The sequence below is a fragment of the Pocillopora damicornis genome, chromosome 8, assembly GCF_964200805.1.
Source record: "Pocillopora damicornis chromosome 8, jaPocDami1.2, whole genome shotgun sequence".
Classification (NCBI taxonomy): Eukaryota; Metazoa; Cnidaria; class Anthozoa; order Scleractinia; family Pocilloporidae; genus Pocillopora; species Pocillopora damicornis.
Window position 1 is genome coordinate 22,215,940 of NC_142677.1, and position 24,404 is coordinate 22,240,343.

Here is a 24,404-nt window from a genome sequence, read left to right on the forward strand (position 1 = left end):
ACCTGGTTGAATTACTATGACGTTATTCGGGCTTCTGGTCATTGGTGAAACTCTGGAGTGATCCGCCCACGTTGCTGCATGCGAGCTAACTTGCCTATGTGTCGATCCCACCGCAAATGAGTTCTGATTTTCTGAATATGGCGGCGGTGGACGATCATTTATGGCCTCTTCATATGTCGGTGGTGGACTTGAAGGACGGTGTTCGTCTCCCATTTTGAGACTACGAAGTTTTGTGTAGTTTCTTCTTGTCCTCTTCCAAAAAGCGCTCACGGTTTAGTAACGGAACCTTGTTTGTAAACTAAGCGAGGAAATTTAGAAAATCTAACTTACTAACATGCAAATCAGAAACCCCTATTATTCCCTTTGTTCTGATAGTGCTACTGAATTAAGAATTAGAAATTCAATTTGCTTAGCAACCACTGTAAACAATACTTTTTTTTTCTTGGCTGCGTCCACAGATCGATAAACTGGGACCTAATCAGACAAAAAGGCGGAAACATTTAGTTTATTTTGACGTGAATTATCATTGCATTCACTTGCAAAATCTCATTTTATTACTCAAACTGTATCTGCGGCGAAAACGATTGAGCTGGCAAGAACAATTCGACGTTCTATCGCTTTATAGAAGGAGTGACCCCACCATATTCTTAGTGTCCTCTCGTTTCTTCTCTTATCCGCCCCGCTTTTGGCACGTCCTAGTTCTTGTTTCCAGAGCAACTCGTTTTCGATAAAGAAGACTTAGAAATGAGAATGAATTTTCCTCAGCATCAACACAAGCAGCTCAAAAGTGACTCAAAATATCCCTGAGTTCAGTTAATGACGTCAATCTCTGATTATTTTCTTTAGAGGATGGAAGACTGGGGAAGAGTTATTTTTGGAAGCTGACATGGCGGACGGATTCGTCACGAGAAGTATGCTGTAACGTCAACTCGACTAGAAAGATTGCCAAATGAATACCGGCCTTTTGTAGACACAGAAATATATCACCATCTCTCCAAAATGTTTAGGAAAAAACCTGATCCAAAAGGTAGGGTATATGATTTGTTTAAGGTTGTCATGTTAAAAGATAGAAGATCTAATATAACCTATATTGATAAATACAGGGTACCATTTTGAGAAAATTTCTTTCTTTTTGCGAGCTCTTGCTTCATACGCATGGCCTGTATATCATTTCCCATGTTATTATTTTAACGGTGATGGTCTCAAAAGTTTTCAGGTATAACTATGATTTCGACCAATCGTGCCAGTTCGGCTGAATGTCAGATACATATATTTTCAGTTACGTTATTAGCATAATTATTTCTTTACATCTGTTACCAACCATAGGTGAGATTTAAATTAATCACAACTTTTGACTCAAGAATAAAGAATTTTAAATAAAATAACTTCTGTGGACTGCAAGAGAGAGGTATTGTGAAATTTAAAAGGGGCTACCCGTGAAAAATTGCTGTTTGCGTCGTAAAAGTGATTCATCTGTTAAGTTTGGTTTGATACAACAGCTGGTTACCGCTTCTTATTGGCAAATGAAACAAACCCTGATAAGTGTTGAGAACTAGAGGTTGATTGAATCCTAAAAGTGTTGATGCTGAAAAAAAAAAATGTGATTGTTGCCTTCCCAACTTGCTGTATAGTAGTAATGTATCATTTGATTTAAATCTACAAACGCTTGAAAAATAGCGATGTGAACCGACGTTTCAGAGTGTTCATGACGCCATTGTCAAGGTTAATGTTAGGATAATGAACTCTGCGAGTATTGATAACTGCAATAAGTTTACACAATAAAAAATGCAAGGTTAAATTACAGAAATTCTTTAGCACAGATTGAGTCAAACGGCATGTTCAGAGTTGCTTTTAGTTCTATGATGAACAATATCTCGTGCACAAAGCAACCAAATTTATTTTTGCATTTATTTAAAACATTGAACAGGGTGTGAAATTAATTTTTTTTCTGATAGCCACTTGGCTCCTAAATTTTTCAAAGTGGTAGCCAATTAAAAAAAAATTGATTGTCATTTTTAGAGAAAAAAAAAACCTTTCTTTTTTACGCTATCAGAGTTCTAGATAAACCCTCCAAAATTAAGTTCTACAAAGTTCTACAAAGTGGACACTAGGATGGATGATATACAAATTTCAAGCTCACCTAAATCCAAGATGGTGAATAGTTTTAGACTGAGATACATGTGCTGCATTTTGGAAACAAACTTAACAAGGAAGTTTGCCGTGGATTTATCTTTGCAAATCTTTTTAATTCACTACATCTCTAGGTATGGTTATGATTCTAGTTGCCAATTTAGCGACTACTTTTCAGGATTTGGTCGCCAAAGTGAAAAATTTAGTCACAATGACGCCTGTATTTGGCACAATTTCATGCCCTGTTGAAGCACCTCAGTAGGTCTTCAGGGACCTTGCTATGTTTGTCTTGGTAGTGTTTATGTATAGAAGATGACCATTGTTTATGTCTGTTCACATGTATGTGTAAGTGTGTGTGCCTATAGCCCACATAACCTCACACAGGTCACATCAAAAACGATAAACAATGTGTTTTTGGTTCATGATACTTTTAAGTGTTGGTTGATTTTATGGCTAATGAACAAAGGTTGGACAGCTGTCTGTACTTTTAGGCTGAGGTCCTTGAGTTGTTTCTTGACATAATTTGCCAATTCTCATGTCCTCTACTGAAGAAACCCTTTAGCATGATGGAACCCTTTACCAGCTCCCTTCATTCTACTTCAGATATGTTGATGACACACTCACCATAATTCTTGATGTACCAACAGCAACTGATTTCCTATGCACTCCTAACAATGTCCACACTTTGATCAGATTCACTGTGGAGGTAGGAAAGAACAGCGTGCTTCCTTTTCTTGGCACTCAACTACTCAACCATGCAGCCTGAGTGAAAAGCAAAGTTTATGTAAAACCAACTAAAACAGGTCTAATATTACACTATCAAAGCCATGTAGACAATTGTTACAAACAAAGCTTACGGACAACCATGCTTGATCACACACACCGATTATTTTCCTCTTGGACATATTTCTCTGATGAGTGTGATTGCCTAAAGAAATTTTTTTCAAGACTTAAATACCCAAAATGTGTGATTAATTCCACCATCAACAATTTTGTTCATTCAAGAGTAGCAGACCAACACTCCTCACAGGTGCTAAAAAAACAGAGGGCCATTGTTCGGGTGTTCATACCAATCAAGGACCAAGAATCAGCAAATTATGTCAAGAAACAGCTCAAGGACCTCAGCCTACAAGTACAAACAACTGTCCAACCCGTGTTTGTTAGCTGTAAAATTAACCAACACCTAAAAGTGAAGAGAAAAAGCCACAGATTGTAGACCAACAATGTGTTGTTTATTGTTTTCAATGTGACTTGTATGATGCAGGTTATGTGGGCTATACGCACGTACACTTACATGTACATGTGGTTGGACATAAACAATGGTCATCTTCTTTATATAAACAGTACCAAGACAAACATGGCATGGTCTCTGAAGACCTACTGAGGCACTTATATGTTTTAAAGAAATGTAAAAATATATTTGATTGCTTAGTGCATGAGATGTTATTCATCAGAGAACTAGAAGCAACTCTGAATGTGCAATTGGACTCAATCCATGTTAAAGTATTTCTGTTATTAAATATTGCATTCTTTATCATGTAAATTTACTGGAGTTGTCAATACTCGCAGAATTCATTACCCTAACATTTACCTTGACAATGGTGTCATGAAGACTCTGAAATGCTGGTTCATATCACTATTTTTTATGTGTTTGTGTATATTAACTAAATCTTTCTTGATAATTGATTTAAATCATTTTTGATTAAAGAACAAATGAGACAACAGAAAAGGCAGCTGAACAGAACACAGAGGGAATTAGCTAGGGATCAAAATGCTCTTGAGAGGCAAGAAAAACAACTGGTGAGACAAATAATTGATTAAAATCAATTATCTATCCAAATTTAACTTAAATAAAATTTATTACTTGCAAAAGCAAGCTCTGCAGGCTATCACTAACTCAGACTATTAAGCCCATTCCACTTCTTTATTCTCCAATCAAAGAATTTTAGATATTTTCTAAGTCAATACGTTTGAAATTGCCAAATTTATGTTTTATTTTAAAAATAACTTATTGCCCCCATTGCTTTTCAATCTTTTTGTAATGAATAGCCAAATTCACAACATGGTACCAGAACAGCCAGTAATTATCAAGCACATTTGTGCTGTACAAATCTCAAGCAATTTACAATTCTCTACCAAGGTCCTAAAATTTGGAACTCTCTTCCTGTTTCAGTCACTCGCTTGTCAAACCTACTTTAGCTGTAAGACAAAAATGCAAGAGTTTTTATTGAAATAATCACTGAATTGGCCAAGCCACACATTTGCAGCACTTTTTTTTCTCCACTTGATTTATTACAATTGTTAGTGAGGTGGCTCTCCCATAAGCCCAGTGGCTTCCTGGGTCTTCTCACCTTCTAGCTGTTAATGCTGTAAATAATTTTTTTGTATTGTTAAAATTAGGCAATTAAAGATGACGATGATGTTGAATCGCTATGCAAACATCAGTTCATGCCCTATCTTAGTATCATAACTTCTCATAATGCTAGGTCCCTGCCTCTCTCTTTCTCTTATTTATCTATAATTCATTTATTCATCAAGTCAGTTGATCATTCATTCAATTTTTCACTCACTCATTCCCTATTTCATTCACCTAGTCTGTCAGTCATCCAGTTGATTAATCATTTGTTTCTCCAATCAGCCAATCAATCAGTCAATCAGTTCATCACTTAGAGTCATTCATTTTCTTTTATTATGCTCTTAGGAAGCAGAGATTAAGAAAATGGCAAGACTTGGAAACAAACAGGTTTGATATCATTCACAAAAATTGTAAATATGAAAATATTACAAAATGGTTTTTCCTTGATGTCTTCATTGTACTTTCCACCACAATTCAAAACACAGCTTTAAAATGAAGACCAACCTAACCAAACTGTGATTAGTCCATGAAATTGCAGTGTTAACACAAAACAAATGTAACCAATCTCAAACATTTAGAATATTCATTACAAGAGTCTTTCTTTTATTACATGCAGCATGGAATACAACAAACTTTATAAATTATAACATAAGATAAGTCTAAGTTAAGGTCTACCATTCATTTGACTTGTGTTTTCTAACTATTTCAACTGAGAATTATTCAGATCTTTTTTTCCTAAAGGAAAGTTAACATCTATCTGTTGAAAATTCATTTACTTAGGCTGCAACAACACTTGCCAAGCAGCTGGTAAATCTACGAAAACAGAAAACTAAAAATATGACTGTAAGTTCCCGTGTGATGGCCATTGGACACCAGTCACAAGCCATGCACGCGTCAGCAAAAATGGCAGGTGCCATGTCTACAGCAACCAAGGTATGACTAAGGATTTATTAGTTTATTATTGTTTCAATTTCTAGTATTTTGGCTTCTAGTTTTTAAGTTACTTTGAACAGCTTTATCTTAGAATGGTATCAATTGCTTAAGGTGTGTGGGATAGATGAAAACAACACAACCAAATCAGTTAAGTGTCCTCTACGGCCAACAAAAGCCCTGATGTGTTTTCTGGTGAAACAGTCAGAATTCTAAACAACAGGAAAAAAATCAGGGGCCATTTTGTTGCTCAGTGTTTTGTTTGTATTTTTGTTTAACAACAACATCTCAAATGTGCTCAATAACAATTAAGGATGTATTAAACAGAAAATAATAATTAATTTTAATTATGAAAACTAGAGGGTACCTACACCCTAGGATAATTAAACAGCTCAAAATGACAGAGAGCTGCTCTGCTCTAAGGTGTATGTTTTGTGGGTTCTGTTGCCTTTAGTTGATATAGTAAAATGGCATACTAGGTGAATAATTGCTTATCATGATGTCCTTTTACTCTGGCAATCCTTTTTAATCAGATTATCATATTGTAATATGTTTCTGTAGACCATGGGAAGTGTAAATGCCCAGATGAATCCAGTGCAATTACAACAAACCCTGCAGAACTTTGAAATGGAATCTTCAAAAATGGACATGAAGGAAGAAATAAGTAAGTTCTTTCAAAGTCTTTTTAAATGTGTAGTAAATTGTGGTGAAGTGTAGGTGACGGTAGCCACAAAGGAGAGAAGTATTCTCCCCAGCAACAAGGAGGTCATCATAGCAACTGAGCTGCATCCCACCTGAGAAGGTGACCCTAAAGCCAGCTGGTGCTATTTTCTTTTGTTTTTAATACCTAGCCTAAATTATATTTAACCTCATTTAATTTGAAAAACTGGAATTGCTCCACCTTTCATGACATAAACAGGGCAATAAACTTAAGTTTTTTAAAGAAGCATTTAGTGACCTAATTGCCAGGAATTATATTTAGTCACAATTTGTTATTAAAGAAAAGGAGGAAACATTGATAGAGTTGGATGAAATAAAATTAACTCACTTTAACTAAGTGAGAAAAACATTACAGCTTTGTTTGCATGACCACCAAACACAAGTTATCAAAGTGATAACTTTTGCAGCAACTTCCAATGCTGAAACTTTTTCCACTTGTCATGGCAACCAAAATAGTGGCAGGCTGTACACTGGAGTCTGTATCAAAAGGTCTGTGGTGGCACCTGGACCAGGGCATTTTTTTTCAGAGCCTCTTTCTGCTAAGGAACGTCAATGGTTACTGAAAAATTATGGAGGAGATTTGAGGGAGTGTATACTCTTCCTTTCCTTGATCACTGTTTCATAGTGCTAGCCTTTTGTTGGTGTAAGCCAGATAAAAGGAATACTGCATTGACAAATAAAACTAAGCTATATTTATCTTCTAACGTTTTCTAAGTTTTTAGCATTTTTCCTTCTTTCTGTTTTATTCTAGTGAATGATACTCTAGAGTCAATATTAGATGAATCAGGAGATGAGGAGGAGCAGGATGCGATCGTCAATCAAGTTCTTGATGAGATCGGCATTGAAATATCTGGGAAGGTATGTGGAATGGCTCTAAAGCATTATTGCTTCTTACAACATAGTTTCCTAGTTCTTTTCTCACTCCAAACTCATTTCTTATGTATGGTAATTTCAAACTGTTATTTACTATCAGGGTCTGCTTGACATGTGTAATCACATGATGGCATCATATCACGTGATCATTGAAGTCCAATCAGAATAATAGAAAGTTGTAAATGTTGAACCTATTCTTATGCATAAGTCTCAACTGCAGATAGCATTTGAATACCAAGTTGCCGCTAGGTAACTCATCCTCAAGTAAAATACGATGTATTTATTTATTGTTAATTCGATCAGGCTCCTTCTCAGGGAAGAAAGAAGTGGCTAATTTTGTCTTCTTCTCAACATGCATCTTCACGTACTCCTTCCATTATAAATCATTTTTTTTCTTCGACAAAATAGCTAAACTTTATATTTAGAATTGTCTGTGGAAAAAACGGATAAATGTCAGTGTCTGGGCAACTGCGCAACTGCGCAACTGCGCACGTACCCCTCCCCCAACCCAACTTTAACTCTAACTAGTTATCAGTTGAATGTGGTTGGGTCAGGGGAGGGGTAGGTGCGCAGTTGCTCCGACAGTGACATTGATCCAAAATGGCGAAGAAAGGTGTCCAAGAGGCCATGACTGTTGTTTTCATTTGAAATCTTCAAGATTTTATTTACTCATTCCTTTAAATAAACGAGCATTCATTTGTTTAGATGGCAGAAGCACCTTCCGCGCATGGCGGTAAATTACCAACAGGACAACGGGCGGCAGCTTCCAAGGGAACATCGGATGCAGATATCGAGGAGATGTTGGCTAAGTTGAAGGCCTAAAACAGAAGAATGCCTCGCACTGTGCATCTAGGGTTAATTTTTGCATGCCTGATTATTACCCATTTCATTTGAAGGAGTTTGAAAAATAGTGCTGAAATTACTGGATTGTTGTTACATTGGAAAAAAAGTTTTCTGTGAAGTCATACTCTCATTCAAAAATTAGGAATATTATAACAGTTAACTCTGAATTTTGGCTGACGTGGTTGATAAGATAATGCCAACAGGTTGTATTGATTATAACTCATTTGGCCTCCTGAGTAAAACTCGATTAATGAATAATGGGCCAAGTGTCACGTGGGAGTGCCCGAGTTGTGTGTCCAAAGGAAAGTGAGCAGGGCTCGCGAGTATTCGCGTTCATTCATTCTCCCCCTGGCGATTATTTCCCTGGGAAAATGGAAAAATGTGAACAGTATAGGAACAAATAGTTGAGAACAACGAGGATATTCTATAATAAGTGTACTGTCAACAACGCATTTGTTTGTAAAAATATCAATAAATCATGTTTGAAAGTCTGTAATGTGCCTTTTGAATTTCATGATTTTATCAGCAAAATGGACAAAGAAAGGAGAGAAAGTGTTAAGGGCTCTTCTTTTGATCGTTCGGAGAGGAAAAAGCTAATGACGATATGTCAGCGGTTCTCCTTACGCGCGCGGGGTCGCGAAAGAAATAGGTTTTGCTCTGTCTTTCAATTTTACAACCAGATTTTCGAACCAACGCCGCAGAGCGTTTTAACGAAAAAATAAAGGGAGTGTTCCTTGCCTCTTACGTAGGCTGTGAAGCAACATATTTGTTTCTGAGAGCGTTCCAGTGCTCCAATATGGTGAAATGGTGTAATTGAGGAATAATAACGCTAAGTCATTTACTGGTTTGAATCACTAACTGTAAAGATCGGTATTGCTCGGGAAATTTTCTCGAGTTTCTGCTCAGTCGTTGCAGTGGTCTTCCTAAAAATCATGTTATTTAAGAAGAACCCCACGAAATTTCGCAGCATGGCCTTTAGATCGAGTTGTCGTGAGAACACTGGGGGGTTTGAGGGAACCACTTGAAACCACGACGGCAACGGCAACGGCAACGGAAACGGAAACGTCAACAAAAAGGGTAATGAGCAGGAACGATGGCTCTGTACGTGCGTTACAAATCTTTATAAATTTCTTTGCGTCCTCTGCAAAACAACAACCTGAAATGACCAAACTTTGCGTTATCTAGAGGACGTGCACAACGAAGGCTAATTTTTTAAATGTTTATTTCTAATTTAACACCGTGTTCCCTATTCAGTTTCGAGATAGTTTTGACAGTGAAAAACAAACTAAATAACTTTAGAGAATCGCGAGATTTGTAGGTAAAGTTCATTTTTCAACCGACTTCGTCCACGGCGTCGCCATCGTCGTTTCTTAAACTTCCTTCTGTTGCTGCAATGACATATGCATATTTACAACTAAGATTTATTTTGTGCATACAATTTCTTGGAAACCGATTAGTCTCCATCGAGTTTTCAGCCAGGCGTTAAAGATTTTTTCCCACAAAAAATTTCGGAGACGGGGCCAGAAATAGGGAATTTTGTGAAAGTGCGAGCGAAAAGCTTGTCAAAGGCAGATAGCTAGTAAGCTAAGTCAAACATCTTTAATTATTCCAGATGCGGATAAACAAGTAATTGATACTGTTCTAGAGATTAGCCTGCTAATCAATTAGCCAATGAACACCTTTATAATTTGACATAATTGTGCAAAGAACACCGTTGCTATGATAGCTTATGCAAAATACAACTAAGATTCTATTTAGCGCATTATATTTCCTAGAAACCGACCAGTCTTTGCGCTTTCAGCAACTGAGGCGTAAAAGAATCTTCGCAAAAATTTTCAGGTAAGGTGAAATGATCTTCTTTATACTGTAAAATAGTTTGCGGTTGCACGGCATTATGGTGAATACACTTCTTAAATGAATTAGGATCGTTTACCTCACTTCGAAAGTATATCTTGACGTCTCCACTGCATAAGGCGTATTACCTTCAAGCGACGAAGAAGGCGTGCAATCGAAACTTCACGATTTACGTCGTAAGTTAAGACATCGTGAGACAAACAACAATATTTCATGGAGATCTTCATATTTTTCTAAGACTCAAGAGCTCGCTAAAACCTCTCGAGAATTCTGTTTTATACTGAAGCGCAGTCAAGAAATTAAGATTCGCGTGCTTAAGGGGCGTGTTTACTAATGGCTGCGACTCCGTGCTTAAGGATAAATTATAACGTGCGCGTGTGATTTTCTTATTTCACTCCTATTGAGCTGTAAGGGTCTACGTCTCCATGGCGCACGGCCGTGCACGTGCATAACGCGACTTGGCATCTGCATTTTACTGCCAACTTTCGACCAATTTAACCGCGAGTTCCTGCTAAGCAACTTACCGAGAAACTGTGATAGAAAACTAGCGAGCCAGCACCCCTGATTTTGTTTATCCGCCGGTATTACAGTCTATCAAAAGAACAATGTGGTAGTTGCTCAGGAAAAATCTGCAAGTTTCACGGATTGCGTCTTAAGCTTGAGTATTTAAGCTATGTTTGCCTCAATTTTCAATTTATTCAAAGAATTGAATTTTCAATCAACGACTTGTTCAAAGGGTTGAATTTTCATCGACAACTTTAGATAAACCATCAATCAAACAAGACCAAATTTTCCGTCTGGGGGACATAGGGAATTCGGTGAAGTGATTGCACAAGGCTATAGTTAGTCAAAGACTGCTAGCTGGGTTTGCGTGAAAAACAGTTCAATAAATAACACCATTATTCAATACAGGATTCAACGCCAGGTGTTGAAGAAGCAATCAGCTGTAGCACTTCCAGAATTATGCAAATCTATTTGAAGTCAGGGCTGCATTACTTAAAAATGACAGGTCCAAAGATAAAATGCGTCGCTTTTTCCTGGGTTTGTTTAGTCTGTATCTTGTTTGGCTCGCAATTTGTTTAGTTTGTTTGCCATCCACCGTCATATAACACGGCGAAACAGGCGTAAAAAGGTCTAAATACGGACCAATACGGGATTCGTAAAAGAAGAAGCCTACGCCTGCTAAGAACGAAACGTCACGCTCCAAGTTTAACCCTTTAACACCTAAGAGTGACTAACATCTGATTTCTCCTTACAATATCACCTCTGAATCATGCAGTAAGGTCACGAGAATAAAGAAAATTACCAGCAGCTAAAGAAGCTTTTGATTGTTAAACAAACTCTCCCTGTCAGCACCTTAAAGAACGTGTGGAAACAGTATGGAGAAAACCTTTACTGATGTTAGTGTGTAAATTGTTAATAAAAAGCGTGCAGAGTTTTTTTTTCGCCGTTCCCCAGCCCCCTACCCTCTACCTCAACCATCCACTCTAGCTCCAACTCAAACATGGCCGGTCGGATAAACGATTGCGAGCTTATAACGTTAGCTCGCATTAATGAGGCACCTGCACTACAGGCTACCTGACGGTTAAGTGTGCGTGAGATTCTTTTTTCAAAATCACGTTGAAAAATTTCGGTTTATAGTTGAAGTGAATACACTTTCCATGTAATGTGTGACCGTTCGTCCCTGGATGAACTTCGGATGTGGATCGCAACGTTTCGACTGCTTACCGCGAGTCTTCTTCAGCTGTTCAGACGATGATGAAGAGGACTTGCAGGCTGCAGTCAAAACGTCAACAAATGGTAGTTCTTATAGATCCTCTTCGGAAGAAGAAGACTCAGAAGTCCGTTGAGACCTCATGTGACTTCCGCTTTATACCGAAGCGCGGTCAAGAAGCTAATATTCCTGTGCTTGGAGAGCGTGCTCTCCATTGAACGATATTTTCATCGGAATATTTTGAAAGTAAATGCTATTTTCCTTCAATAAAGATGCAAACATCAGTTATTTAGAGTCCCATTTCAACCGACCCATCAAAAACACGTAACTCTAGCATGCGTCGTACGTCTATGTTTACAATAAGCAGCTGGCCTCGTCGTGACTTTGAATAACAAGTATTTGTTAACGTTTTGTCTTTTAAAAATAAGACTAAAAGTGATTTAAGTCTCATTCTTCTGAAACTGGTTATGCAATCAGACCGAGCTCACGTTTTGTAGCCTAAATGAAACAAGCTTTTTTGAGTACAGTCGTTTCCCAGCAAGGTGCAACCCCTGTGGCAAGTTACAAAAATAAATTTTTATCATCTCTGAAAATATGCTATATATAGCGCGTTCCAGACGTCAACTGAACAAAGCGTGCAAAGTACAACTGATAACATCAAAGGATGCTTTACAGGATTTTTTTTTTCATACTAAGTTTTTTTTTTAGATATGTAACCAACATTCTAAATTCCGAATTTTTCTCATTGAAATTAAAACTTACCTGGCCTAGAATTCTGTCACGGTTTTCTCACTTCGGATAGCAAGCATTCTCATCGCTCAAGTTTATTTCCTTACAAAGCTACGAGAATTGCAAACGTGTTGGAATGTGTACGTTTCGAGCCATGCTCTACAATAATATGCTATTGATTACGCGAAGGTCGATTTTGTGTCATAAACAACAAATTAGAAAAAAAAACCTGTGTGCACGCTCAGGGCGTGACCCTACCTATAAACTGAAAAAAATAATCTCGAGTTGTCTGTGTTTCGAGAGTCTTTCAACTTGGCGGGACTCTCGACGACTATCCGTTCAGCAAACTTTGTCATCTAATCGCGGGTTTGCGCTTTCATGTACAAATTAGTGCAGATTGTGACCACATAAAAAATGAACAAAGGCCTCTGCCCTATTCAAACCCAGACTCCATGAAAAACATGATCGCAAGTTAGGGCGAAGCCGAATATATTGTACTCCATAGACATATTACGCAGAGAAATGGAGAACGAATTTTATATTGGGAGTTAGAGCCCTAACATCTAAACAAATTCATATTTTACAACCGCACGTACTCACTCTCTGCATTGCCTACTACGCAACAGAGAACTAGAGGGGTGGCCAATCATATTTCAGAATTTTTGTTGATAGAAGGCTTGTTGATTTACTCTATTGTCTGACATACCACGATGATATGATCTCAACCATGTCTTGTGTTTGCGTCAGACTCGAACACACCATGAAAATTGGCCAATCACAACGTTTACCAAGCCGCAAAAGGTCAAGGGATTGATCCCCTAGCCTTTTGCGGCTTAGTTTCGTCAATAAGTTTTAATACAATCTGAAAAAAAAAAAAAAATAGCCAGCTACCTACGATCTCTATGGAACGTCATTTTAGTTAGGTAGAACATCCGAAGTACTGTGGACACTTGATATCAAAAGCTGTAACTTTACCAGTGCAATACCGACTGCGGTCATTCCAAGCGGTCATTAATTTTTATGCAGATATATTTTAAACATGGAAAATGAAATGTACCGAGTTAGACAAACAAGTCATTTTAAATTAACAATATTGCACGACATCAGGAGTGTCTCCCGATGTTTGCAAGTTATTGCAAACTTCAACGCGATAACATTGCAAAAATTCTGGCATGTAGTCAAGGATTTACCCGTAAATTTTCAATTTTCGGTGCATTCGAGCGTAATTCACTCTAGTGACAAAGAGGCTGCACTCGTAACTGTTCTTCTAAGCCCTCCCCGTTTCCTGTGGTTTTATTCGATTGAGCAGTCGTGCGTTGTTTTGCGTAGGTGTACAAATCAAAATCACGTGGAATAATAGACTGTCACTTGAAAGGTGAATTAAATATGACCTCTCAGCTGAGATGTTGGATTTAGAGGAAATGATTACCTTCGAAGCTGTTTAATGCGGCATTCTTGTAAGCGTACATCCCTACTTATGGCTGAAAACTCTCGTGCATGAAAACTTCGGACAATAATTATGGTAACTCTTGCTTTTAATGGTGTACAAATACCTCACGACCCGAAATCTTTACATATAAAGGTCATTAAAATACTACTTGCCCACCTTGAATAAACGAAGCAAAGAAAATTGTTTTGTGGTTAGACATTCCGTGACTCCGTCGTTTGCAGAATCCATTCACTCTTTTCAATGTGTTACGCACGGCTGCACACTTCTTGATGGTACATCAACGAAGTTGATCTCAAGTTATCAAGCGTGGAATTGAAAACAATATATTTTAATATATATTCAATGAGATCCGTGGCCAGCTCTTCAAACCCACGCAGGCTATAAATATTGACCAATCAGAGCGATTGTAATTTAGCATAAATATGGTCCCCAACTCCATAAATTATTTGTGTCACTGTGTCGCATCTGCCTGAGGTGGGCAAGCGTACTTCGAGATCCCAAGTAGCAAACCAATTGCTTCAGGTAAGGTGTTTCAAGGGCAAGCTGTAAAGTTACTTGATAGACTTAAAGCTTCGTTCAAAGTCCACGAGCTTCAACATTTTATTTTCGGAGAATTATCTTTTTCTGTTACAGTGAGCAGAATCCAATTAGACATGATTCTACATGACTAAAGGCAGACGTATCCTAAATGCGGTTTCTCTGTGTTTTAAACTATCGGAATAGACATTGAATGCTTATTTCACTTTATAGTGCATTCTAGTTATTATTAATTTGTTATTTTGAAGCAGTTGCTTTGCTATCACTGTGATATCCGCGAGTAAACGAGTTTAGCATCAGAGCGACTAAGCAGACTTTTTCTTTGAACTGTGCGTCAACGCGCGGATGATTGTGATTGGTCAAAATTGGGGCGTGTTTGCGAACCTGGACCAAAACGTGCGGGATATTCAATCACTGAATGGGGTGTTGTTTTTCCATGAACGCCTGCCCTTTGTTCTTCCTGCCACGAATTATTGTTTTTGCAATCATCGCGACCATTGAGAAAGCAACATGCCTCTCCCTTTGGGCATCAATCGACATAACTCCATTGCTACTTAACACGGGCTCAACTTCGTATTATGTCAATAAATATGAAAGTTATTTTACTGAAGGAACGTTTTAATGAAGTAAAAAAGTGGACAAATATCGGCATTCTTCAGAAGGAGCTGAACTTTTTTTTTCTTCTTCCTGTGATTGAAAATATATCAATATCATTGTTGGTGTGATAGTAGTCCAAGCTTCCCTTACCAAACCATTGTGCTCGTGTTTTAATTGTTTCTGACGCACGAGATTTAGCAATAAATCATTACATGCTTGTCTTAATACTGCAAACGAAGATGGTTTGCTCGATGACGCTTTGTTGATCATAAAAGGCTAGTAAAATAAGGACAACATTTCACAGCTTCTAGCGTGCAACATGTCGAGCTACCCGGAAACGAAATATTATTAAATTACAACTGTAAAAACCCTAAAGCATGGATAAGGCACTCTCATGACAAATTAAATTGTAATTGAAAACTTTGGAGAAATGTAATGACTTCTAAACTCTTTCCTTGATTTTCTTCGATATCAGGCCGTCCCTCGTGTAGTTTATCGCGTTCGTCTGCCGTTTCGTAACCCGACTTCGTGGTCGAATGACCTCGTCGAAAATTCTGTCTTTTGGTTTATTAATAACAAAGGTACAAGGACTGTTGTTTGATTTAGACGTGACATGTGTTTTAAGTTAACCTATAGAATATCAAAGTTTTTTAGTCAATCATTTACAGGGGGTCCTGTTTCTGACGGTCACCCCTGCGGCCTTCTGGCGAACTGTTTTTAATTTTGGTTTTGCCCTATGGTCCTTTCTCAGGCCATAGCCGCCTATTTGGATCCTCGGAAGCCGCTTATGAAATAAAAGTTATTAAAACCTCAGAGACTTGAAAAGTATTTCCAGAAATCACAACCGTATCGAAGATATCGTCAGTTACTCTTTTTAAAATCTTTGCTTATGAAATTAATGTCCTTAATAAAGTTAAGTTGGATCAACAACATAATTGTACAAAAAGTGAGACAATCGCTTAATATTTAACCTAGAATCCTGATTGGTATATTTATGACTTGCGAAATTGTCACCATTTCCGTTACCGGTGTGTTTGGTCACGAACGTCTCCAACCCTTCAAATACTGCTGTTAATTTTAACAATAGATAGTGCGCTTGAATACGTGTGCGTGATTCAGCCCCTTTCTATGGTTGTTGCAGAACTAAATGCCACTTGCTTATGAGGGTTTCTTTGCAGTTTGGAACTTTTGGATAGTATTGCGTTATTACAAAGAGTAAGATTCGATTATTCGTGTATAAACTCCTAACGTCCGTTGAGACGAGTATCACTTCTTTCGGAAGCTTTTATTTTTTCTATGATGCTGATGACATGTCTTTGAGATATGACTTCCGTTGTTGTGCGATCGGCTGAAAAATTTTATTTATTTAAACAGGATAGCTTTTCTGTTGGTCTTTTCTTGGGTGCAGCTTTTGTCTCACTTAAACACACCTAAGAACAACCGATTTTCAAGCCGGCTAAATATGCATTAAGCAAGTCTTTGCATTTCTGCATAACGAGAATACATTATCAGTATTGTAAAGGCTATAATTTGTCCATCAGCTGGCAGTGAACCAAAACAACTTGGGTTTAACCTGGCGGGATCGAGATGAAAATGTTCATTGCGGCGGGATGGCGGGATAGAATGAAAAAATGGCGGCGGGATACGGGATTGAAAAAGTATCTTTTGGACCATCGATTTCCTCCAACAAAAGTCAGGTGTTATGCTATTTAGATCTTGAAAAATACAAATCTAAATTCCGCAGTTCAGTGGTTTCTAATCCCTATTAATCGCCTCTAATATTTTGCCATCTGCAGCCATTTTTTATAGTCGGTTATAAATTCTGCGGTGTATTTTTTCCCTCATCGAAGTAGCATGTGGTAGTTTCCTTCACAAAACGATCAATCGCTTTTGAACTTGGCAAAGATTAGATGAAATCAGAAGCATTAAAAAAAAATCAACACTAACACGAAGTTAAGTCGTGACTTAAAATATTCACTTTACTTCCCGACTGCGACATTTGGGTAAATATTGCAGGAAAGAAAACTAAACAGAACTAAGGTGCAAGCAAATACGACACAAAAAAGTGAAAAGCAACTGGAACTAAGGACTTGATTCCTTAACGCGCATTGTAAACTTTTTACGAGAGACGTAACAAATTATGTAACTAAAGCAAGCCAAAACAGATTATGAAAATACTTTTGACGCAAGTAGATCTTATGCCGCGCAGTTCTTTAAGTATGTCGATACTTTACGTGTTTGAGACACCGACGTGAAATATTATTACAATTCAAATCTCTAGAAAACTGCGCGAAAGACTAGGCTTCGGCCTGTGAGACCATGCATTACCAAAAATGAGACCGAGCATAATGAGGGTGTTAAAAAGAGACGCTTCAATCCTATGTAGTTCTTTTTGTCCCATCTAATGGTTTAGCTTGTATAATTATAATTGAAAATTTTTTGCTTTCAGTATTCTCAAATCAAATGAGCGTCATGGCAAACAAAGCTTACTACAAGGAACGAATCCAAAAAATGCAGAAAGAGATTGACGAGGCTGGCAAAGAATCCAAGGTTCTAAAAAATTTAGACGTCTTTGTGTTGGACAATTCCCTCCGTGAAAGTACCGTGGGTCAGTTGCGTGGGCATACCATAGAAAACAAATGGAAAATTTACAAGGAGGTGGGTACATAATGCTTCATCCTTGAGTTGGATTTCCATTCTTCTGTTGTCTGAAATGACTGCGAATTTGTAAAAAATATCAATAAAGGCATAACATCATAATGACTCAACGCTTTGGATGAAGAAGCTTACTACTATCAACTGTCATCAAGAAATGAAAGCTGGAGTTGTAAGCGTCAACAAAAAAAGATCCAGTTTGCTTAATCTAAGAGTTAAGCCTACAGGCGTGCCAAGAGCCACTTGAATAAAATTTTCATGCAAATTGAACCTTCAAATTTGCCCAATGCTTGAGAGCCTCAAATTCCCACACATTAAGTCGATTCAGCATCTTCGGAGTACCGTGACGTTATTTGTCTAATCTATGCATGTATTTTACGTGTTTCCCAATCAATGATTAAATGCAACCGTTTTACACGATACGTCGGTGTAGCTTTAGGTATGATAATTTGTCGAAATGCTCCATGAACAACACATTTGAAAAATTCCGGAGAGGATTGCTTTGAATCAACGGGTGTTTAATAGGAAGGACTGTGGACAGAATTCTACCGTCTCTCCGCTTGAGAGGCACAGCGGGAGCCTTTATCATCGAAACAAATTTCAGTTGTGTTTTAGCGTTTCTAAACGTTTTTCCCTTGTTTCTTTTTCTAAACTAGATCAAAAAAGTCGGCTTCAAAGACATCATCGTCGCTTCCTTCTCCCACATGACTCGCCTGGGTGATACTTTCATCAAACAGCTACACGATGCAGGAGAAGACTTCACTAATCTCTGGGCCTTCACAGAGTTACTTGAATCCGTTGACAAAAGTGGGGTTCCTGATACCGAGACCATTCCTGTTGGCTTACGGAAAATGAAAGAACTCGGCATCAGGAACGCCATCATCGAAATGGATTTGGTTTACGTAGGGATCAATTACAAGAAGTTCAAAGTTGAAGCTATCAACGACCTTCTTACCGAGAGATTGAAGTGGATCCATGCCAACCTAGCAAAAGATTCCAAGGTGGTGGTCAACTTGCGCGATCTTCCCGACGGCATGATCAAAAAGCCAAAGCGTGTTTTCAAGGTCATCCGTCATTTATCTTCCTTGCCCCTAGCTATCCGTCCATTTGGAATCGTTACCGAGGAGTCTGGAAAATACTTCCCAGAGCAGCTTGCAACGTGGATAAGAGCTGTTCGAAAAGAAATGGATGATTGTGGTTTCAAGGATGGCCACTTGCTGGTTCACGTGCACGAAAAGTGGGGACACGTGGACACCACTCAGTTGTCATGTTTGGCCAACGGAGCAAATGGTATCTGGGCAAGTATGATCATACAAGGAGCATCCATGGGTGCAGCCAGTTCTACCGTAACACTGATGAACCTGGTCCGCCTTGGAAACAAGAAAGTTCTCAAGAAGTACAATTGCACAGCCCTCCGAGAAGCTGCACAAGAGATCTGCAGGGTCACCACTGGATACGAGCCATATCCACTGCAACCCATATACGGAGAACGAGCCTTGGACATGGTGTTCGGTATGCCTACCAAACTTGGAATAAACGAGTTCGACTTGGCGAAGTTCTTTGGGGAAGAGCCACTGATGCGAATGACCACACTGGCCTCTGCTGAAATGATTGTAACAAGGCTCAAAAATCTCTTTGGAGAAGATCCTCAATTTACCATCGAACGAGGCACGAGAATGAAGGAGGTGATGTTGGAAGATCTTCACAAAAACATCAAAGAAGAGTACATGAGTGCCGCAGGCCTAGCTATGCTGTTTGATCGTTCTGGTGGTCATCTCACTGAAAAAATGGCCGAAGTCCTAACCAAGGAGGAACCAACGAGGGCCCATGCTCAGGTATTGATAGCTGAGATCCGTGACATGTGGGATGAATGGGATTTGAGGGACGGCCAGCGAGATGACAAGCTGGAATTTGATGCGTTTTACAATGGCTTCTTGGCACCATACTTTGGTTGCTACAGGTGCGACGAGACGAAGCAAGCCTTGAGAGCTATGGATATGGATGAGGATGGAGCCGTGGATTGGAATGAATTTGCCGTGTACTTGAAGTGGGCAATGCGACAATATCCTGATACCAAGACCTCTGAAGAACTCCTTTCTGTTGCCTTCCGCAAGGGGCTCATTCCGGCCATGCAAGACGAAGTGGTCAGGAAGCAGGAAGGCGAGCCCATGGAAGCATAATGAACGTTTTCTTAACTTAAGCACACATACAAGGGGATGATAACCGATAATCTTTCACACGTAGCGTGGGTGATTTTCCCTTATAACGTGGGCTTGGTAGCCCGTATGAATAGACAAACATTAGTTCTTTTTGTTTATGCCGGACACTTTCTTGCTCATTGTCAAAGTCGATTTTGTGGCTTTTTGTAGCTTATGGGGCGTGGCGTTTAAGTTTTCTTAATCATGGATGCCGCACTTCAATGGTGTAATTTCTTTATCTCGGTATGATTATCAGCGACGATAACCTGTTCACGGTTATGAACGAGATGAGCATTTAGAATTAAAGATGTGTGAGTTGAAAGGAAAGTGTTGCTTTAAATGACTCCGTGTTTTAAGTTCTATTCAAAATATGCCATGAACTAGCCGTACTCTCCACTTGCGCTGTTGCTCGTCTCTCTCCTCCTTCCAATGTTCTCGTCGCCAATTTTTATACGATAAATGTGAAACCTAAATTGAGACGGGCAGAGGAGACAACATTTGCCCCCGAAAGAAATGTCTGAAAAAAGAGGTTACGATTGGTATACTTCTTAAAAAATCAGCTTTAATTTCAAGGGTTGTCCTCGGCTTTTCCTGGAAATGTGCTCTATCCTTGACCATTCTTGTTTCCTTTCGGTGAAGAGCGTATTTCATTTGTGTGTCATGACACCAAACCACAGTTATCCCAGAGGACAATTAATACAAAGCTGCAAAGGAAAATATCTCGAAGAGTCAATGAGAACTCGATCCTGCTTGAAGCAAAGGAAAACGCGAGTGACCAATTTTTGATTAGTTATAGATTAAATCAGTGTTATTACAGCTCAAGTGCTTTTCAATTGAGGTTCGTAAAACCAAACCAAAGTTATTTCAATAACCAATCACAGGAAAGGAAAATACTTTAAAGAAGCAATGAGTACTCCAACGAAAACCACGCAAACTACAGAAAGCGCGGGAAAGCGCCAGGGACCGAGTCATGTTTTGTTTCTGTTTTACATCTGATTGGTTGAGAGAGAGGCGCGGTTTTTTTTTGAGTATTTAAAGCAATCAAAAGCAATGATTGACTTGAAAAGGAAACTGCACGTTAAACTACTCTTATTTTTTGTTGTTTTTACATCGTCATATCAAATGTGTGTCAGTGGTTGCGAGCACAGATCGTCATTAAAAAAAAAGAAAAAGAAAAAAAAAAAGAACAACCGGAACTTTTGTTGATGATCTGTCTAGCGAAACTTATTGTAAACACATTATCATTCCGCCCTCGTTTCATTCCAAATCACCGTGTCCGAAACCCGCAGGATAATCGAGCTCCCTATTTCTGGCTAGTTCTTCCTCATGGAAATTGTTTGATTGCAGCACTGATAAAACCTAGGTATCAAAGTGCTGACTAAATGTTTACTTCTTTACCTGCGGATAATTACAATAATGGTTGTCATTTCTCTTTTATAAAAATCAATAGAATGCCATGAAATGAATATGAGAGTAATCGAGTTCATCAGCACGGGAGCCAATCAAATGGAAGAGAGCTCTCCGTGTTGAACACAACGTCGCCTTGGATACATAATGAGTTCAGCTGAGGCATTCATGCGGTAATTACGTTTGAAATATAGATGAAATTTTCCTTGAAGGCCTCCAGAAAGTATAATCTATCGTTGTAGGATCTATACTACTTTCGCTTGATGTTGTTTTGGGAAGATTCGAAGCTCCGCGGGTTCGAATTTTAGAGGAAAATGTCCGAGGTTCCACAAGAAGAAGCTGCAAGATCAAGAGCTGCTTCACCTCCCAGTGGCGAAGTTGCCCCTCCGTTGATCTCAAATGCAAAAGGTAATCATTTGAAATAATACTGTCTTTCGTCGTAGAAGAAAAATAGCAAAAATAGCGTTATTTGATGTCTTTGTAGGCTTTATCCGCATTCGTGCGCGTACTTCTCCCATGGAGAGCTCTTATTTCACCATCGAGTGTTCGATCGCCGAGACATTAATTTTACATCGACTGTATTTTTTGTTTGAGTGGTGCTTGTAAACACGCTCTATATTCGATGTGTCCCGGGACGATTAAGGGATTTTAGAGTTTTTTTGCGTGTTCACAGATGAAGAAGCAAAGAAAGGCCCGAAACGCCGAGGTGCTCCCAGATCGGCGGGAAGAACGGCAGCAAATGCTGGCCCGGTGAGTCTGACAAATCTGCGACAATTGCTTTGATTGGAAATGAAATTATGAACTTACCCCAAATGTATCTGCGCCATTATAATCTAATTTTTCTGTTTAGAGATAACGTAATGTTATTTTACCTGTTTACAGTGAAATTTCTTTGAAAGCTAACTGAGAGGGATCAACAAATAAACTTATGAACGCTGGAAGTTTGTTTTCGAACAGAATATGTTATTTCGAATCTCCAAATTATGTAACATTTATAATCTGATGTCGTAGTTTTCTTTAATATTGCCGTTTGACATGAAAACCATTGTTTGTGTCATGCTGTACATGTTTTGGACCTTTGAACTGCTTCGCCAGTCTTAAACCTTCGGCATACGACGATATTTTCCCGCATCTAAAGTTTCGTTAAGTGTACTTTGTCACCTGTTAATTTATTATTCGTCTACAATTCATTTAATTGTCTCTACTGTTGATCAATATTATTTAACTGGGTTTTTAAGCAGAAGAAAACAGTCACACTGGTTACAGGGTCCGAAGCTATGAAGGAAAGACAAAAGCAGGCCAAAGCCCTCAAGGAGCATCGAAAAATGACGGTACAAATATAATCTGTTTTGTAATCGATCTTCGATAAACAAGCAGTTTGTTCTTTGTCTCCCAGACGATTAAAGGGAATGTTGCCTAAACGGATAGCTGGTCAGCCCAGGAAGCCCGGTTGGGGGGGGGGGGGGGGGGGGAATAAAATTCTTCTTTTAGTAAGTGTTGGTAAATCATTGATTATCCTTTCGTTGTTTATTTATTAAAGATATACTCAAAGAAAAAGATTTTTTATTTCTAGATGTGATAGACATGAAATTTATCCTTACAGTTTCAATACATCATCCATGAAACATATGATGAAATAGAGAAATTCATCTACCTGGTGTCATCTTGATTTTGTACCAAATCCGCCTAATTATAGAGTTGTAATCAACCTGTAAATGTGCAGCCAGTAACAGAAAGAATTAATAAACAGATTCTGGGAGCTGAAGAGTTGATTTCAGTGGACAAGGGCATTGCACAGTCACTTTTAGTGCAACAGAGCATTAGTTGTGTCACTCTTATCATGTCCTGTAATTTATTTTTGGGAGTCTCATTTAACAGTTTAATTAGTTGCACCCAGTAGGACCTATTTTGGCAGTGATAACTCACTTAATATTAATCATTATTGTTCTTTTAGATGGATTCTAGGCACAACTTTATACTATCCAAGGTAATTATGCACAACTGGTATATAGTAGAACCCTGATAACTTGAGCTCCTAAGGGAAACAAAGAACGGTTTGAGTAAGCTGATAGTAAGTGGCTGAGAAAATGGGTTAAGGAATGTCAGATCTTTTTCAAGTTATCAGGGAGTTCAAGTTAAACGAGTTTGAATCTACAGGGTTCCACTGTAACTGATTTCTTTACAATAGTCCATTTTACAGTTGTGTGCCTGGTTGCCAAGCCTTTGAACAGGAGTGAGGCTAAGGGTGACCTTGTTATGATACAAACCTTGCTGCTTTTGAAATGCAAATTAATTTGTTATCATGCTAACTAGATTCTGGTCTCTAACCCCACAAGGTCACCTTCAGCCTCACTCCAAATCAAAGGCTTGGCAACTAAGTACACAACTGTAAAGTGGTCAATTGTGGAATATATAGAATGAAGAATATAAATTAACATTTGGGTGTATGTTAGGCAGTTGATATTAAAGAATCTCTGCCTACTATGGAAAGCTCTCTGCCTAAATTTTGATTGCCTACCAGCAAACAATATTTTAATGCAAATGTGGAGTTGTTATGCAGCATATTCTTCTCTATGTTCCATTCTCCTGATAGTCTACATTTCTCAATCAGAAACCTCAATAAGATGTATGTGTAAATGAGAAAGTAGAAAACTAGAAGTAAAATGGTGATATCACTTTTTGTGTGCCAGTTAATTGTTAAAAAAAACTACTGCCTCAGAGTCTGCTTATTATATGATTCACTATTTAGATCAGTGACTACATTGGGGTAGATGGTGCTGTTGTTGAGGATTTCATCTTGGGAGATGATAAGGTTAGTTTTCAATGGAATGCAAGGCAGTAAGAGGAATAGTTTTCAGTGGATTACAAGGCAGAAAAGAATAGTTTCAGTGTCCAGAGTGCAAGGCAGAAAAAAGATAGTTTTCAGTGCAGTGCAAGGAAAAAAAAAGCTGTCTGTAAATTTGGTTACAACTGTGGTAGAATTTTTTTCTTGTTCTGGCAATCATCATCATCATTGTTGCTGTCATCTTCTCCATCATTTATTACGATGGCTATCATGTCTTTTCTTATCAGATGCCAGGTAGATCAAAAATGTGGTCCTTCTGAAAGTGTACCTTTATTTTGACATAGTAATTTTACCTTGCTTGCCAGGTACTTTTCTGTAGCTCAAACTTTTTTTAAGGATTTAGTCTTGATTTGTTTATTCAGTTTGACCTTGCTGACTCATTATATACTAATAATTTCAATTTTCCTTCTCTCCTGTACTACAGTTTGACCAAATTGAAGACTTTTTTGCTGCAGATGGATCAAGAAAACTTATGTTTTTCTATCAGGAATGCACTGTAAGTAATTTAAAATGTGGTAGTGAAGGGCAGCATCACATTCACATTTTAAATGTTGTGAGGAATTGGT

The 24,404-nt window shown here is 38.4% G+C and overlaps 3 protein-coding genes, 2 long non-coding RNA genes and 1 pseudogene across 6 annotated transcripts in view; 4 read left to right on the top strand and 2 right to left on the bottom strand.

Annotated features, from left to right (window-relative positions):
- The first annotated feature begins 76 nt into the window (after nucleotides 1-76).
- Nucleotides 77-8,343, top strand: LOC113678916 (charged multivesicular body protein 2b). Its single transcript, XM_089214914.1, has 7 exons — nucleotides 77-1,027; nucleotides 3,839-3,930; nucleotides 4,832-4,873; nucleotides 5,267-5,419; nucleotides 5,978-6,080; nucleotides 6,888-6,994; nucleotides 7,715-8,343. Exons 1-7 carry the CDS (start codon nucleotides 1,000-1,002, stop codon nucleotides 7,829-7,831), a joined length of 642 nt encoding a protein of 213 aa, XP_089071040.1. The 5' UTR covers nucleotides 77-999; the 3' UTR covers nucleotides 7,832-8,343.
- Nucleotides 2,851-3,812, top strand: LOC113678914 (uncharacterized; annotated as a pseudogene).
- Nucleotides 5,053-13,970, bottom strand: LOC149041822 (uncharacterized). The gene is made up of 2 exons (XR_016189293.1): nucleotides 13,756-13,970; nucleotides 5,053-6,695 (listed from the first exon to the last, which is right to left on the bottom strand). It is a non-coding gene; the product is annotated as an uncharacterized LOC149041822 (long non-coding RNA).
- Nucleotides 7,647-12,720, bottom strand: LOC149041823 (uncharacterized). Its single transcript, XR_016189294.1, has 3 exons — nucleotides 12,408-12,720; nucleotides 12,183-12,260; nucleotides 7,647-8,993 (listed from the first exon to the last, which is right to left on the bottom strand). It is a non-coding gene; the product is annotated as an uncharacterized LOC149041823 (long non-coding RNA).
- Nucleotides 13,971-14,047: 77 nt separating the features above from the next.
- Nucleotides 14,048-19,913, top strand: LOC113678913 (uncharacterized). Its single transcript, XM_027195829.2, has 3 exons — nucleotides 14,048-14,121; nucleotides 17,183-17,391; nucleotides 18,045-19,913. The coding sequence occupies exons 2-3, from the start codon at nucleotides 17,197-17,199 to the stop codon at nucleotides 19,566-19,568; spliced, it is 1,719 nt and encodes a 572-aa protein (XP_027051630.2). The 5' UTR covers nucleotides 14,048-14,121; nucleotides 17,183-17,196; the 3' UTR covers nucleotides 19,569-19,913.
- A 690-nt stretch (nucleotides 19,914-20,603) lies between these two features.
- Nucleotides 20,604-24,404, top strand: part of LOC113678903 (dynein axonemal heavy chain 5) — a 61,775-nt gene continuing 57,974 nt past the window's right edge. The window contains exons 1-6 of one of the 2 annotated variants that reach the window (XM_089214912.1): nucleotides 20,604-21,401; nucleotides 21,667-21,743; nucleotides 22,235-22,324; nucleotides 22,948-22,980; nucleotides 23,743-23,805; nucleotides 24,263-24,334. In XM_089214912.1, the coding sequence (XP_089071038.1) occupies nucleotides 21,308-21,401; nucleotides 21,667-21,743; nucleotides 22,235-22,324; nucleotides 22,948-22,980; nucleotides 23,743-23,805; nucleotides 24,263-24,334 (429 nt within the window). In that variant the 5' untranslated portion in view covers nucleotides 20,604-21,307. Of the gene's footprint in view, nucleotides 21,402-21,666; nucleotides 21,744-22,231; nucleotides 22,325-22,947; nucleotides 22,981-23,742; nucleotides 23,806-24,262; nucleotides 24,335-24,404 lie in introns of both variants that reach the window. The other variant, XM_027195820.2, reaches the window with a different exon arrangement.